The sequence below is a fragment of the Mus caroli genome, unplaced genomic scaffold, assembly GCF_900094665.2.
Source record: "Mus caroli unplaced genomic scaffold, CAROLI_EIJ_v1.1 scaffold_6561_1, whole genome shotgun sequence".
In the NCBI taxonomy this organism is placed as follows: Eukaryota; Metazoa; Chordata; class Mammalia; order Rodentia; family Muridae; genus Mus; species Mus caroli.
The window spans coordinates 9,638-27,506 of record NW_018389409.1 but is presented as its reverse complement, the minus strand read 5'-3'; the positions used below and the strand labels follow the sequence as shown (position 1 = coordinate 27,506).

The 17,869-nt window shown below is 40.8% G+C and overlaps 1 protein-coding gene across 1 annotated transcript; it reads left to right on the top strand.

The window, feature by feature from the left end:
* Nucleotides 1–3,812: 3,812 nt before the first annotated feature.
* LOC110288090 (prostaglandin G/H synthase 2-like) lies at nt 3,813–16,233 on the top strand (the record flags this gene model as incomplete). Its single annotated transcript, XM_021154538.1, is given in 12 exon segments — nt 3,813–3,864; nt 11,502–11,582; nt 11,585–11,617; nt 11,747–11,890; nt 12,510–12,653; nt 13,194–13,340; nt 13,343–13,374; nt 14,244–14,328; nt 14,439–14,684; nt 14,863–15,149; nt 15,526–15,673; nt 15,948–16,233. Coding segments are annotated over 12 exon segments (1,685 nt in total), but the record flags the coding sequence as incomplete, so codon positions are not given.
* Nucleotides 16,234–17,869: the final 1,636 nt, after the last annotated feature.

Genomic DNA, 17,869 nt, shown 5'->3' with positions numbered 1-17,869 from the left:
GCTAGAGAGAAAGGGAGTAAGAGGAAGAGAAGAGAGGAGAGGAGAGGAGAAGACAAAGAGAGAGGAGAGAGGAGGGAAGACACAGAGAGAGGAGTGAGAGGGTGAGAGTGAGGGGTAAGAAGTAAGAGAGAGACAAGTAAGAGAGCAAGCAGGGGCTGAACAGCCATTTTTATGGTCTTTACTGTTGCTAGGTAACTGGGGAGGAGTTTAGCCTGAAGGTCAGAAGCTTGGGCCATTGCCTACATGACTTCTAGCCATGCTTCTCTTGAGGGGGGCTATGGAGGGCGGTAACTTAGGCAGGGGCCAGAGTTCCAGAAGACATGAGAGAACTTCTTCTGTCCCATGTAGGCTGTTCTCCTGAGAGTTGGATATATCTTATCTCTCATTCATCCTGTCAAATCTTTTTCTTCACTTTGACTCTCAATCACACATCATTTTCAAGCATGGCTGTTTCCTTCTACAAACTAACTTCACGTTCATTGTTTGGGATTAAAGGTGTGTCTATGTTGTAGCCAAAGGGATTAAAAGGCATGTACTGCATTCCAGTCAGATCACACAGATATAGAAGATCTTTTGATGTAGTGCCTTGGTAGAACAGCCATGTTGCTGGATTAAAATTTCTCTACATCTACCAATTTAGTTTCAGGAAGATTTTGCTGATGATTCTTATGGACATTCCATAGAAAAGAGCAAATATCTGTTAAAGAGGATTTTATTGCTCTTATTTTATTACTAAGAAAATAACTCATACACATGTATGAATGTAAGTATGTATGTATGCATGCATGCATGTATGTATGTACGTATTTTGAGACAACATATCATGTGAGCAGGCTGACCTTGAACTTGTTTTGAGCTGAGTACTGGACTCCTGCCTCAAGTCCCAAGGACTTGGGTTATAAATATGCAGCACCATACCCAGCTGGCATACAGTTTAAAAGCTGCAGCAAGGGAGTGGATCTGGAGTGGTGGCTCAGTGGTTATGAAAGCTTGATGTTCATGAAGAAGTGAGTTAGATCCCAGTGTTCAAGTAATAAGTTGAGCATCATGACACCCTCTTCTAGTCTTAGGGGGTACATAGGTGCATCAATTTACATTCACAAACCTGTGTCTATGCCTATGTCTATGTCTAACCAAAAACCAAATAATCTTTTTAAAACAGCAGCAAAGACGCACAAAATTGTCTTGTTTTGATTTTACTGGAAATGTTTCTAATTCCTTACCAGTTATGATATTAGCTTACCAGTTATGATTTTGTGTATATCTTGGCATGATTGAAGACATTTATCTTCATTTCCAATTGCCAGGAGTATGACTATCATCTTTTTTCCTTACGGTTGTCTATATACATTTGGGATGGTGACATAGCTTTGCATAGCAGAAATAAATTCCACTTAGTCATGATGTATAACTAATTATATTTGCAGGCTGCTGGATTTGATTTTTTTAGTGGTGTGTTTAAAAGTTTATTTATTGATATATGTTTGCCTACCTTGTGGTTTTGCCTCTGTTTTGTCTATGTACCACATGTGTGTACCTAGTGTTCTCAGATGTCAGAAGAGGATGTTGAATCCCCTGGAGTAGGAATTACAGAGGATTGTGAAAAGATTTGTGAGTCTTGGGAATCAAACAACAGCCATTGGGAAGAACAGTTGGTGCTCTAAACCATCTTTTAAGCAATCTGTCCAGCCCACGGGTTTAAAACTTGCTTGGATATTCATGTTCAATATTATGCTGTAATTTGCTAGATTTTAGTGTTATGGTTATGCTGGTATGGAGCTAGACAGTCATGCCTCTATCCCCATTTTCTGATACAGACTGTGTGGACATGATACATGTCCTTTAAACATTTGATGGAGTTCACCAGCAATCCCATATAAGACAGATTCTTTCTTTTTGTCAGGGTGGGTGACATTGATTCAATATTTAAGTAGATAAAAGCCAGCTTAGATTGTTCTCTTCATACATGAGATTTTAAAAAATTTGCTTTCAAATGTTGGTATATTGGGCTATAGAAATGGCTCAGTGATTAAAAGTACTGACTGCTCTTCCAGTGGACCCCAGTTCAGTTCCCTGGACAAACATGGCAGCTTATAACCTTCTGTAACCACAATTCTAGGGGGTATGATGTTCTCCTCCGGCCTCAACAGGCAACAATAATGCATGTAGTATACAGTGAAAGATGCAGGTGAAATACCCATACACATTAAGTAAATGTAACCATATACACACATATGTGTGTGTTAAAATGTATGTACATGTATAATATATAATAATACATAATATAATATGATTTGTGTTACATGATGTATGAGAGAGAAAGAGTGAGAAAGAGAGGGACAGAGAATGAGAGATAATTGGTACAAAGGCTGGAGAGGTGGCTTGGTGGATAAGGATACTTATTTGGCAATCAGGCAGGAGGGCCTGAATTTGAATCTCCAGCACCCACATAAAAATTTAGACAATCATATACCAGGAACCCTAGACAGCAGGATGAAAGAACACATCAGCCAGTCAACCTAGCCCAGAAAGCATACTTACAGTCAGTCAAATACCCTCTTTCATGGCAACAAGGTAGGGAGCAATTGAGGAAGGCATTTGTGTCCTGCACTGACCTCCAAAAGAAGACTCTTCTCTGACCTCCAAAGGTGTGCAGGAGGAATCTGCACACTGAGGCACCACACACACACACACACACACACACACACACACACACACACACACACAGAAGGAATTCGGGGGAAACAGAAATTGATACATTCAATTGAGACCATAAAGTCAGTGAATAGTAATTTTTAATAGTGCACCTCTTTTGTTGTTCTTTTCTTGGGACAAAGTCTTGCCATGTTAACCTTGGCTGGCCTGAACTCCCTATGTAGACCAGGAGGGCCTCTAACATGTCACAGTCCTCTATCCTTGTCTCTCTTGTTCAGAGAATACTTTTCTTCCCAAATATCTATGGTTTCTGTGGTGATGGCTTCATCTTCCTGAAGTCTTTGTGATTAGAATACTTTTTAATCTTAATTTTTTCTTAGTGGACTGGCTAGAGACATTAATTTTATTGGCCTTTCAAAAGGGGCCTGTTTGTGCTGACTCTCTATTAATTTCCTGGTTTTAGTTTCACTGATTTCTGTTCAAATGTCGGTTGTCCCTGTTCTTCTATTTACTCTCAGTTTAATTGATCTTTCTACTCTGATGACTTGGGAGCCTTGACTTCTGACTTTCAGTCTCCTTTGCTCATCCATGCATTTGGTGCTATAACCGTCTGTGCTGCTTTCTGTGAATTCTAAACATCTCAAGTTATCGTTTCGTTGGACTCAAATAAGTTTTAATATCCTCTGAGCTTTGTCTTTGAGTCCTATGTTACTAAAATGTATCTTGTGATATTCAGCTATTCGGGGATTTCCCAGATATCAGTGATTCATTTTACTTTTTTTCTTCTCTCCTTCTTCCCAGCATGTCCCTCCCATCCTCCCCATTTGGCATCATCTGGGGTTGGGCACCTTCCTGGCTTCCCTCCTCTCTCACATGCATTTGTCTCCCCCTGCTGGTAGCCTTAATGAGAAGGGGGAGAGGGGAGAGATGTTGGGGGACTTCATCTCCAGGCTGAGGAGCACATTCCACACAATGTCACGTGGTGCCCTCTTTACAGACAGAAAAGCAAGGTCCTCCCCATGAGCAGCCAGTTGTCAAACTGCAAGTGAAGAGCTTCAGGACCCTCAGGACCCTGCTCACCAAGGAACTCAGGTCCGTGACCCTCCAGCTCTGCAGCCACCACCACAACCACAGCCACAGCTGCTGCCACCTCTGAGATGCTCTTCCAAGCTGTGCTGCACTGTGCTGCCCTGGGGCTCAGCCATGCTGGTGAGTGAGGACCTCTGTGGCCTGAGGCACCCCTGGACTCCTCAAGCTCAGACCCTCTTTCTAGGAGTGTGGGACTGGGTGTGTCTCTTTCAAAGAGCCTGGACTGTTTGGTCTAAGGAACTGCGAGCTGCTTTCAGGTTATGGGCTACCACTCAACTGAGAAAAGAACCACTCTCATTTCCTAAAAACTAATAGTCGTAAGGGTTTGTGATGAGACAGAATCCGTTCAATACTTGTGAAAAGCTTATGTGTGGGCCACTGAATAGGATTTGTTGCTTTAAATGCCTGTGAGAGCTCTTCTGCCCACAGAAAAATGCAGAAGGAATTTTTAAAAGTATATTCAAAATGTTAAAACTGGACTGATTTACTTTGATTTTCATTACACTAAATTTTGATAAATATACTATGTTGATCTATTTTTTTCAACTTGTCAATCAGTTTATTACAACACTGATAATATAAAGATATTTGAATTTTTGACATTTTGTAGAGGATATATTATAAAGTCGTACATATAACTTCTTGATTAAACCCTGATTTCTTTTGTAGGGAGGTAGGGAAAGGCATTTAGAGTCTCAGGGTCACCACTAGGATATTCTCTATTACTGGCTAATTATTGCTTCTAGTCACTTTAGTAGAAAGAATGAGGCCTTAGTAGTTATTTTGAAAGAAATAAAATTGAGCTCATAGTGAAAATTTCAACTTAACATATGGGCTTTTATTTAACTTTCTCAATTCTACAATTATAGCTCCCCCTTTTCTTATGTAGAAAAATCTCAGCTCATAAAACATTATTTATCTATTTTATACAATTACATGTAAACTAATTCAGAAGTAACCCCAACAATATTGACAAGAACTGTAAATTTATTAAATGACACTCAGGCTTTTTCATAAGTCCAATTGTCCTTCTATTCTTTTTTTATTTTTGGAACAGAGTTCCACTAAGTAGTTGAGGCCACTCTCCAACTCCTGACCCTAAAAAAATGAGCTTAAAGGTGGAGTGCAGACAAGATTATAATGGTATTTTAAAAGGCAAAAATATATGTACTATAATGAAAAACCAGAGTATGTAGTGTGATTTTAAATAGACTTATGTGACAAGGCTAGATACCCTGCAAATTCTGTTATCCCATAGAAAGCCTTCTAGGAAAAACACAGGAAGTACCCTTCCCCACCCCAGTACTGGAAACAAAACCCACTAAACATGACTCCATCTTTGATTCATGCGGTCTAGACCAGGAAGCACTCATTGAGGAAAGTGAGCGACAACCATCCTTTCTCAGAGAATGTGTGGCTAGTGTTCAACACACAAAGAATACTCAGGAGACATGCTGCATTTTGACAGGGCTTTCACTACCCTGTTGTAGTGTGGTAGGTGGCATACTACCAGCAACACATTTCACAAAAATATGAACACCACTGAACAGAGAAGGAAATCATTACCTTGCCCTTTCCATGAGGAATTCTCAAACGACATTGTGTCACTGTACCTAGCAAGGCTGCCAGCACAAAACTAAAGCCAGTCACTGCTTCTGGTGAAGACTTGAGTATCTTTCTTTCTAGGCAACGATCTAAGCAAGGTGTCAGGTAAGAAGGCAAGGCTACGTCAATGCAGTGCAAGCACCAGGCTGCAGCCAGGCGAACAGAAATGCTAAGGTGCAGAACCACTGAGATGACGCTGTTCAGAAGGCCTGGAAGGACAGAGGAAAGCAAATGGCTTATGTGTACAGACAGAACTCATTTCAGCAATAGGACAGTCAAAGGATGGACATCCACTTGCATATAAAATGTACTTCTTCTATGAGAAACCAAATTACAATGAAAGAAGTGAGATATAACTACATTGTTTTTGGGTTTTTAATGTAGAGATGTCTTCTAGTATTACCTCATCAAAATGAACTTAAGCTATGTCAATGCACAAAAGAAAATTTTTATTTCTAGTGACTTTTGTATTTTACCTTGAGATCATTAGTAATTAAGCATTGTATTAGGAACTACAATTGCTACTACAAAAGAAAACCACTGTTAAAAAGTCATACCTTGTCATAACCCCTTTTTAGAAGAAAGATGATTTTAATTCGTTTTAGGTATGTGTCTGTGCATGTGAGAACAGACGTCCACAGAGCACAGAAGCACTGGATCCCCAGAGCTGGATTATAGGCAGCTCCGAGCCACCTGACAGGAGTGCTGGGGATCGAACTTGCCCTTGTGCTCTTAACCTCTAAGTCATCTTTCCAGCTTACTGCTCCTGTAGAAAAATCTCTCAAGCACATTACAGATATGCTAAAACACTTCTTATCCACTGCACAGCTTTTATCTTAGAGCAAATTCTAGAACCAAGGTTTTGCCAGGACTTCAGTGGTCTAACCCACTAACAACATGTTAGAATACAGTGGAATGCAGTGGTCAGCAAAAAAGTTTCTATTTATTGATTCATGACAGACCTTTGTTGAAACATGCAAGTTTCCTGCCAACTGCTACAGAAATTTAAAGAGCTTACAAACATATAAATGATATAAACACGAAGGTCCTCAGTAAGTAGGAACAATGGCAGAAACAAAGCCACAGACAGGAAAATAAAAAGGAACTTGCCACTGCAGACCACATCTTAGTGGATTTCACTGATAGTTCATGGCCTAAGCATGTAAAATGACAGAATGGAGAGCAGATGAGTCGCCATGTCTTCTGGGAAGTACAGGCAGACATGGTTGCTGATGACAATCCTGCTGATACTCCTTTGATACAAACACCCTCATTTAAGCATGGTGGTAGTCATATAACTGTGAATCTCTGAAGAACATATTTTAAAGGAGGGAACTTCGTGCTATCTGAAAATATCACAATGCTAATAAATTACTCTATAAGGCAGAAAGTTATTTTCAGAAAGAAATAAAGATGACTTAAAAGACCCCTGAGGAATGGACTGCATCTAGTCCACAGATAGTGATGTTTCACTGCAGGGGAGGGAAATCCAGGCGTATTTCTCTGGAAGTTTTCCATTACACTTCAGAAAGAGAAATGAGGACAGCATTACAAAAGAGTTTTCTAATTTGTTTTTGTAAGGATGGGATCTCACTATGTAGCCTTTGCCCTTTGAGTGCTGAGACTAAAGGTGTTCACCTTGCCTCACCTTGCCACACCTTGCCACAGAACCTTTAATTACAAAAGGGGAAAATGGCAAACAAACACAAGATCCAAAAACCCAAAATGCCCTCTCCTCTCTTTAAGTTGTGTGTGTGTGTGTGTGTGTCACATCCACCCTGACCAGCAGGAAAGATGCAACACCATGTTGTCCTTCTTCAAGCAGGTTTATTCAGGAACACTTAGCATTGCAGTGCAGGAACGGAATCCCCCAAACAACCCCGGGGCGTGCCTTAAATACCCTACTGACTCCTCCCAATCACCCCAGTCATATAACAGCAGTCCACAGCAAGTGACGACACCTCAGGCGAGCTGACAAGGCATGGCGTCTGTGCAGTGCTGGGATGTGGCTAAGTCTGAGATAATGAGGAAGTCAGGCGCAGGTCATAAGACCTGACAGCCATCCTGGGTGCCATCTTGGGGTGGTGGCCGCACCCGCTCCTCACATCTCCCCCTTATTTATTATTTTGGCAGAGAGAATGCCTGTCTTAGGTTCCCCCCTGCAATAATGCTCCTTACCCATCATCAGGAGGACAGACAGCAGTGGTCTGGTTCCTGTCTTAGGTTGGTAACACCTCCAGGGAGTCTTGCCCATCATTGATTACTTCTCTAGCATGCCAAGCCACACTTGATGAGATTGTCCCAGCTCTAGGGCTGCAAAAGCCTGAATCAACAGTGCCTGCACACGGCTATGCCTTTTTTGCATATGGCAAATGCACCACAGGGCCATTACTCCTGTGGCAACGCAGATGATTGCCAGCCCTCCTATGCCAGCCCATTCCTTGAGGTGCAATATTGCTGTGACGATGTGAACAATGGACTGTCGGAGATCCCTCAGCATACCATCAAGTTGACGTGACCAGTTCCCTGTGAGATATCGGGAAAGATCCTGAGACACACCAGCAGCATGGCTAGCATTAAGAAAAGGCAATGAAGTTACACATAATCCCGAATAGTTCCACTCACATCCTAATTGACCAAGCTCCATCAACACATCAACTTGTTCCTGCACTAGATCAATTCTCTGATTTAATAATAAAATTTGTGCTTTTAGCTGACTATTAATATTACCCTGCAAAACTAAAGCTTCTGTTACTCCAGCAAACAAATTATTTACCGCTACTGCTGTTTGCACTACGGATGTCAAAGATATGGCCATGGCTGTAGCAGCTGTGGCAGAAATGGCAATTGTTGTGACTATGGCAGTGGTAATCTCAAAATCTCTTTTAGGTCTAAACAGTGTCATCACAGATGGAGCTTTCACTAGCCAGAGTACAAATCTAGGCATACGGGTTACCACAGCCAAGGAAAATGCAGATGCATTTCAATACATACTATAAAAGCAATTATCATTACTACGATTAATAAACTCATTACCATAACTACCATTATATACTAAAAACACAAAAGGGGGCCAAACACACACAGGTGTAGGCACAAAAGACATATTTTTTTTTCTCGAAGCCAAAACACTCACAGAATTTTCAAACAAATCAGACCTGTTCCAATAAAAACTAGCATTTCCCCAGGCCCCTCCCATCAGTATACTTACAGGTGACAAATCAGTACAGCTTCCATTTACCCCACATAACAACCATACATTAAAAGGATTATTAGCCCCTCGCTGTGCTGGGCTTTGATATGTCCAATTATAACCTGCAAATGTTTGATTATACGTGGTACTGATGTGTGGAGAAAAGGTAAAATACTTTTTCACTGCCCAAGCAGCCTTAGGGGATTGACATCCAGTCCACGGAGGCAAAGAGTCTCGTATGCCTCTGCAAAACGGGGCCCAGTGTGGTTGGGGTGGAATGCTAGCATTGCTCTTGGGTATGCTCGCAGGCCAAGTTCCTCTGATCCAAGTAGCATTAGCACCCACTCCTCGTGTGTGTGTGTGTGTGTGTGTGTGTGTGTGTGTGTGTGTGTGTGTAGGTACATTTGCCCTCAGAGGCCAGAAGAAGGCATTAGATCCCTTGGGGCTAGTTATTGGTGGAGCTAAACAGCCTGCCAGGATCTCTGATAACCGAGCTCAGGTCCCCAGGAAGAGCATCATGTGCTCTTAACCACTGAGCCATCCCTCCAGCCTTCAAACACATCTATATTTTAAAATAATCTTGACTATAAACTTTCATGAAACATCTAATGAGTCTCCAGTGGTTTACAGTTCTAAGTAAACTCCAGCTTGCTTACATCACAGACATTTCCTTCCTCCAGTACAAGTGAAATGCAGAACCGAGATGGTCACAAACAACAGATCTACCTGTACTGGAATCCTGGAGTAAAGGGGCAGCTGTAGTGCCAAGGCTGTGGATCAGATTTCCAAGTTCTTGTAATGCACAAACCAGCACATGCTGGCTGGCGGCTACATCCATGGAAATTACCATCATGCAATAAGGCATCCATAACTTTCTTTAGCTTCCAGATGGCCTGGCAGATCTGTGCAGCAGAAATCTGAGCTTTCTCTCCAAGCAGGCCTCCTAGAGCCCCTTGAAGAAAGAATGAGACACAGCAGCAACAGCAGATGGCATCAATCTGCGTCTGTGTGGCTTTAGGATTCGGCTGGGATATAAGGCTTAGGATATGGGAAAGAAAGGCAGCAAGATTCTTCTCTAGCCAAGCTCCTCCTAATGTTGAAATAAATACCACGTAAGCCTGAGTAACTCCAACTTGAACGTCTCTGTGGACTGAACTGCTTCCTTTCAGCATATCTCCCTGGCTCAGAGGAATCCTGAACTCCCATGCAGAAACCGTGCTCCCAGAAGTTCCAGAACTTCCTCCAGAGACCCTCTGCGAACACTCTGCCTTGAACCTGCTCCTGGATGCTTAATAATTACAGCTTTAGCCAACACTGTACCCAACAGTTTTGAAACATATCCGCACATCATAATTGGAACCTTAAAACATAGTGTGGCCACACTGTCCAGGTCTGTGTTCCACATAAAGATGGCCTCATTCTGGAGTTCAAGAAGACACTTGGCAGCAGCACATCGGACAGCCATGGATCTGTCTGTTAAGCAGGACTGGGCAGCCTTGTAAACATCCCTGTGGCATGGTGCAGTGGCAGCACCCAGCCCAGTCAGTATACTCTGCAGACTCAGCATGACCTCATAGTGGCCTTGAGACTCTGCGCTCTTCATAGCTTTAAGAATATTCCCCACGGTGTCAGTGAAGCAGTTACCCAGTATTCTATCCAACTTCTTGTACAAGGAACCCAAGCACACCACAGCAGCAAGTTTGGTGGGAAGGTAACTTGGAGAGTCATCTTTGCTCCGGATGAGATCATTACATTTATCGATTGTCTCATAAACAGAGAATGTGTCTTCAATACTTTAAAGTATGGCCAGATTCTGAGTAAGGAGCTTGTGCGTGGGAGGCCCCGGCGAGCTGTTCAGTAACGACAGGAGCTACTCAACAAGATCTTCTGCTTCTCCCTGACGTCCTCCCTGTTTGTTGCTAGCAAGAGCTTCTCCTAGTATCAAAACCACTCAAAAATAAACTCAGCCTTCTGAACATCACCTAGCTGATTGGATGCTTCTTCATTGAGCAGCAAGCTGTAAGCTAATTTCATTCCTTGCAGCAAATTCTCTTAGCTGGTCTTAGCTGGTCAAAAGTCTTCTCATGTGTATGCACCTTAGGTGTATGCAATACACCTAAGGAACAGAGCCTGCAGAAACACCCTGAGCTCACACCTGTCCGGGCTGTGCCACGTTACCAGCTCCGCAATAGAGGCACCGGGTTCACGCCGGGCACCTGCTGGTCAATCCATTTTAATTTTGAAAGGGCTACTCAACAATTCTAGTCTGAACATTCACCAGTGCCTGATGAATACCGAGGGGAATCCATGCAGCCTACCATTGGACTGAGCACAGGGTTCCCCATGAAGGAGCTAGAGAAAGTACCGAAGGAGATGAAGGGGTTAGCAGCTCCCTAGGAGGAACAATATGAACTAACCAGTAACCGCAGAACTCCCAGGGACTAAATCACCAACCAAATAGTACACATGGTGGGACTCATGGCTCCAGCTGCATATGTAGCAAAGGATGGCCTAGTTGGTCATCAATAGGAGGAGAGGCCCTTGGTCCTGTGAATGCCCTATGTCCTAGTATAGGGGAATGCCAGGGCCAGGAAGCTGGAGTGGATGGGTTGGTGACCACGGTAAGGGGAGAGGGGATAGGGGGTTTTCCTGAGGGGAAACCAGACGTTTGAAATGTAAATAAAGTAAATATTTAATTAAAATAAAAAAAGAAAATGTTGGTAATGTGAGCTATGAAGTTAGGTCTTCTGCTTTTCTTCCTTAAGAATAGAAAGTTGCTACTTCTATGTTATAACCATTAGATGAGACAGACTTATTTAAAAATAAAGACTTCTTTTCTGGGAATACCTGTGTGTTTGTCAAACTTATCATTGTAGAGTTGACCCATGGTGACACAGTTAAATAACGAAGATGAGGACAACCAAGAGTGACAGACAGGATGTTTTCTGTTTTAATGTAGCAAATCCTTGCTGTCCCAACTCATTTCAAAACCACAGTGAATGTATGAGCATAGGATTTGATCAGTATAAGTGTGACTGCACTGTACTGCATTCTATGGTGAAAACTGTACTACACATATATTTCTCCCGGTTGTATCTTCCTTTGGAAGGAGCCACATATGGTTTACCATCATTTTGTAGATTTGTATTCTATGGGAGAGAATAGGGACTGCTCAGTTCTTCCTCCTGCCTTGTTTCTCTCCAGCTGAATTTCAGACAAGAATTGAGTTACTGCTGAAGCCCACCCCAAACACAGTGCACTACACCCTGAGCCTCTTCAAGGGAGTCTGGAACATTGTGAACAACATTCGCTTCCTGCGAAGTTCAGTCATGAGATATGTGCTGAGATGTAAGTACAACCCTCCCTTGTTTTCCAGCATCCTCCAACACAACTAGGCACTGAAAACCCAACCCTAAGAACTATCCTGACCTTTTCAAATGATTTGAAGTATACATTTTCTAGTCTGTTTATTTTTAACCTGAAATGTCTAAAATACTGCATGTAAACCTGTAGTCTGGATCCTAGTTATGAACCGTGTCCTTCATTCCTGTGGAGGAAGTGTGGTTCGCTTGTTCATTGAATACCCATGGCTCACAAAACTGTTCTGAACATACAGCACACTTTGAAACAAATAGTTGATTAGGGTTTGGGTCAGAAGGGGAAATAGATATCTAATTTTCTAAGTGAGGGCCATTCCCATCTGTGTTAGTCATAAGCTATGGAACAGGGGGAGGGTTGTACCTGAAATGTCAAGACTACTGGAGCATAATGTCCTCTGTAAAGCTAACACTTTATTGAAGATGCATTTTCAGTGCCTTTTAAAGTTTAGTCATTGTAAAATAGGGTATCTTTGTCTGAAGGAAATCCAATCTCTGGACTTGCTACATTGTACAATGATAATTGATATTCCCTTGTTGTTGTTGTTGTTTTCATATGAAACCAATAATTATTTTCTTTAAAATTTCAGGGAGATCACATTTGATTGACAGTCTACCAACGTACCACATGCACCGTGGTTACAAAAGCTGGGAAGCCTTCTCCAACCTCTCCTACTACACCAGGTCCTTTCCTCCAGTAGCAGATGACTGCCCAACTCCCATGGGTGTGAAGGGTGAGTGTAAAGAAATACATACATAGCAACTGCAGTGAGGCTTGGGTGTGTACCTAGAAAAGTTGACCTTAGATTATCCTTCATGTAAAACTGTAAATAGTTTTGTCTTTAGTATGGTTATCCACAGAGGTTTATTAAAAGTACAGATGTAGTATGGGAAAGTAAATCTACATTTGGTACAATGTTTTAACCTTGTTATGTTTTGCTAAATTGGATTGATGATAGTTAAAATTGATAAAATTTCAATAACACTCCCCCTTATATATGAACAGTAGAATTTATAACCTTTGCCAGATAGCTTATTGCCAGTAATCTCTAAGGCAAAGGATAACCAATAACTCAAGACCATTCTCACATAAAGAGTGAGTTTCAGTCCAGCCTGACACTGTGCCTCAAAACACAACAGATTTATTGATGTTGTGATCCTCTTTGAGACAGTGCTTCTAAGTGATGGATGCTCTCATGTATTATACAGTCATCTGTTTGCTTGAACAAATAGGTGAATGGATAGATACTTACTTCAGAGTTTTCATGTTCCAGGAAATAAGGAGCTTCCTGATTCAAAAGAAGTGCTGGAAAAGGTTCTTCTTCAGAGAGAGTTCATTCCTGACCCCCAAGGCTCAAATATGATGTTTGCATTCTTTGCCCAGCACTTCACCCATCAGTTTTTCAAGACAAATCAGAAGCAAGACCAGGGTTCACCCGAGGACTGGGGCATGGAGTAAGTGGGCTTAACTCAGATTTATAGCAAATCCTTAGGAAATGCTGACCTCTTGCCATGCCAAAAATATTGCACCATTTTTTTTTTTTGTATCCAAATGTCATGTCTACTAAAACCATGATGGGTGTTCCATTTTTATTTGCTGGTTTATTAAAAATGAGCAGACATACAGAGAAATATTTTAATGTAATTTCCTTATATTTTTAGTTAAAAAGTTTAGTCTATGAAAAGGCTATATCTTCTGTAAATAAATAAGTAAATAAGTAGTCACTGGTGGCATTGGGAAGTTAATGTTAGAATTTTGTGCTTGCTGTGCACTGGACTCTGCTTATTGAGATAGAGGCTCAACCTTCACAAAGTCCCCTAACTGTGCTGCTTTACACAATGGAAAATAACTATCAGGGTTATTAGTAAACATGTGGTATACCTAATATAGGATGCTAATATCATTCAAAATACAGTTACATGCTTTTATTTTTGGCAGAAAAAATATTTTAGAACTTTGTGACTATGAATAAGTCATTTGTAGAGCTTGCTAGATTGGTGTTTAATAACACTTGTTGCTTTTGCAGAGGCCCTAGTGTAAGTTCCTAACACCCACAGGATAGTTCACAACCATCTATAACTCCAGTCAGTTCTAGGAGATTTGATAAATTCATCTGACATTTTAGGGTGCCAGGCAAGCACATGATATACATACATACATACATACATACATACATTCAGGCAAATTCTCATACCTAAAAATAAAATAAATCTTTAAAAAAAATCACTTGTTGAATTTTAAGGAAAAAGTAATCATCGAAATTGAATAAGAAATCATAGTAAGAAATCAGTAAATTGAAATTTCTCCATAATTAATTTTTTAGGTAGACTTAAATCACATTTATAGTGTAACTCTAGACAGAAAACATAAACTATGCCTTTTCAAGGATGGAAAATTGAAATATCAGATATTTTCCTTATGGTTTAAAAATGATAACCTGCCATTTAGACTTACATTTTAAAACTGTTGTGACGTTTTCTTTCTTCTTTTAACTCTGTTATTACTGTTGTGATTTAGGTCATTGGTGGAGAGGTGTATCCTCCCACAGTCAAAGATACTCAGGTAGAGATGATCTACCCTCCTTGCATCCCTGAGAACCTGCAGTTTGCTCTGGGGCAGGAAGTCTTTGGTCTGGTGCCTGGTCTGCTGATGTATACAACCATCTGGCTTTGGGAGCACAACAGAGTGTGTGACATACTCAAACAGGAGCATCCTGAGTGGGAGGATGAGCGACTATTCCAAATCAGCAGACTCATACTCATAGGTGAGCAAGAGAGAAAATAAAGAGCAAGACCACCTCCCCCAAACCCCTAAAAAGAGAAAAACTCAGTTCTTGCGTTTGCTGTTTTGAGTTCTTCTTGTGAATAGGGAGAGTGAAGGTGATCTGGTAACATCCCTACCGTTTGTTGTAAGGAAACTACACTCTCTGTGTTGTGCACCAGGAGAGACTAGCAAGATAGTGATGGAAGACTACATGCAACACCTGAGTGGTTACCACTTCAAACTCAAGTTTGACCCAGAGCTCCTTTTCAACCAGCAGTTCCAGTATCAGAATCGCATTGCCTCTGAATTCAACACACTCTATCACTGGCAACCCCTGCTGCCCCATACCTTCAACACTGAGGACCAGGAATACAGCTTCAATCAGTTTCTCTACAACAACTCCATCCTCCTCAAAGGAGGATTTACTCAGTTTTTTGAGTCATTCACCAGACAGATTGCTGGCCGGGTAAGCATTGTTCCTGAAAACAAGAACCACCTGGTCAGTGGCTTTAGGATTTTTGTAATAGAGACAGGTTTTTTTTTTTCCTATTACTAAAAGAATAGTCAGCTGTTCTACTGGTTCTTGTTACATGATTCCTGGAAGGTTTCTGAAAGACTAAAGTGTTCTTCTAAAATTATCCAGCAAATAATGACACCTGTCTATCTTAAAACCAATACTTTTAAAAGCTTTCAGTCATCTTAGAGACTTCAGAATTAAATATTCACACTTGTCTACCAGCTCATTTTTTATAATCATAAAAGACCTGTTCCTTACAGACTGGAAGTGATGAGGTGAAGACATAAGACCTCAGGAATCTCATTTTGTTATTCACTTGTCTCAGGTTCCTGGGGGAAGAAATGTTCTAATTGCCCTACAAGCAGTGGCAAAGGCCTCCATTGACCAGAGCAGACAGATGAAATACCAGTCTCTCAATGAGTACCGCAAACGCTTCTCCCTGAAGCCTTACACATCATCTGAAGAACTTACAGGTGAGAAATGGTTTCTGAAGATTCTAAAAGGATCAAGGATTAAATGGGAAAAGAGAAGGTGAGAGGGATTTTAGTGAGGGGATAAACTAACTTCCTCTTCCTCCTCCTTTTTTCTTCTTATACAGGAAATAGAAAAGGATCGAGTTTATTGAGAAAGAGGAATGGGGATGGGGGTCAGCTAGTGAGCAGGGGAAAGCCTATGCTCAATAGCCAGGACAATTGTCAGCTGTTCCCAGTTTTATATATCTGTGTCTCTATCTTCGGTACCTTCCAGGAGAAAAGGAAATGGCTGCAGAGTTGAAAGCTCTCTTCAGTGCCATCGATGCCATAGAACTGTATCCTGCCCTGCTGGCAGGAAAGCCTTGTCCAGATGCTATCTTTGGGAAGACCATGGTAGAACTTGGAGCACCATTCTCCTTGAAAGGACTTAGGGGTAATCCCGTCGGTTCTCCCCAGTACCTGAAGCTGAGCACCTTCAGTGGAGAAGTGAGTTTTAAGATCATCAATACTGCCTCAATTCAGTCTCTCATCTGCAAAAATGTGAAGGGGTTTCCCTTTCTGTTGTTGTTGTTTTGGTTTTTTTGTTTTTGATTTTTCTCTTTTTTGCTTTATTCATATTATTATTAATTATTATTATTTTTGCGACATGGTTTCACTGTGTAGCCCTGGTTGTCCTAGAGCTCACTGAGTAGACAGGGTGGTGTTGAATTCAGAAACCTGCTAGCCTCTGCCTCCCAAGTGCTGGAATTAAAGGCATGCGCGATCACTGCCCCCCCCCTTGTTCATTTGTTTGTTTTGTTTTATTAAACTAATAAAATTTATTTCAAAATATACAACATAATATTGACATTAAGTCATCAAAATAATTTATAATAGTTAAATGCCTCTTACATATACATCATATCTTCTGAAGCTAAAAGTAATATTCACTCAACCAGTTTTTAAAATATATTTGGAACAGAAAACATGATAAAAGTAGACAGAAAATCTCTTTATGAAGTCCTCTATGAAAGAAAGCTATGAAAGGTTACTGATTAGATGGAAACTGTTTCATCTCCAGGGGAGAATATGCAGTATGACTGTGGCTTCATAGAATGAATTTGTTAGCATTCTTTCTGTTTCTATTTTGTTCTGTTTACTGGGGAGTTGAGTTCATTGATGATAAGAGATATTAAGGAATAGTGATTGTTTCTTCCTTTTATTTTTGTCATTATTTTTATGTTGTTGTGTCTATCTCCTTTTGGGTTTGTTCAAAAATGATTACTTTCTTGATTTTTCTGGGGTTTAGTTTCTCTCCTTGTGTTGGCGTTTTCCATCTGTATCCTTTATAAGGCTGGATCTGGGGCAAGATAATATCTAAATTTATTTTGTTATGGAATAATGTGTTTTCTTCATCTATGGTAACTGAGAATTTTGCTGGGTATAGTATCCTGGGCTGACATTTGTGTTCTATAAAGGTCTGTATGACATCTGCCCTGAATCTTCTACCCTCTGGTGAGAAGTCTGGTGTAATTCTGATAGGTCTGCCTTTTTATGTTACTTGCCCTTTTCCCCTTACTGCTTTTAATATTCTTTCTTTGTTTTGTGCATTTGGTGTTCTGATTATTATGTTATGGGAGGAATTTCTTTTCTGGCCCTATCCATTTGGAGTTCTGTAGGCCTCTTGAATGTTTATGGCAATCTCTTTCTTTAGGTTATGGAAGTTTTCTACTATAATTTTGTTGCAGCATTTACTGGCCCCTTTAAGTTGGGAATCTTCACTATCTTCTCTACCTATTATCCTTAGGTTTGGTCTTCTCATTGTGTTCTGGATTTCCTGGATATTTTGGGTTAGGAGCTTTTTGCATTTTTCATTTTCTTTAACTACTGTGACAATGTTTTCTATAGTATCTTCTGAATCTGAGATTCTCTCTTCTATCTCTTGTATTCTGTTGGTGATAAATGCATCTATGACTCCTGTTCTCTTTCCTGGGTTTTCTCTGTTCAAGGTTATCTTACTTTGTGATTTCTTTATAGATTGCATCTGTTTCCATTTTTAGATCCTGAATGGTTTTCTTAAAACCCTTCACATGTTTGATTGTGTTTTCTTATAATTCTTTAAGGGATTTTTGTATTTCCTCCTTAGGGGTATCTACCTGTTTACCTGTGTTCTCCTGTATTTCTTTAAGGGTATTATTTATGTCTGCCTTAAAGTTC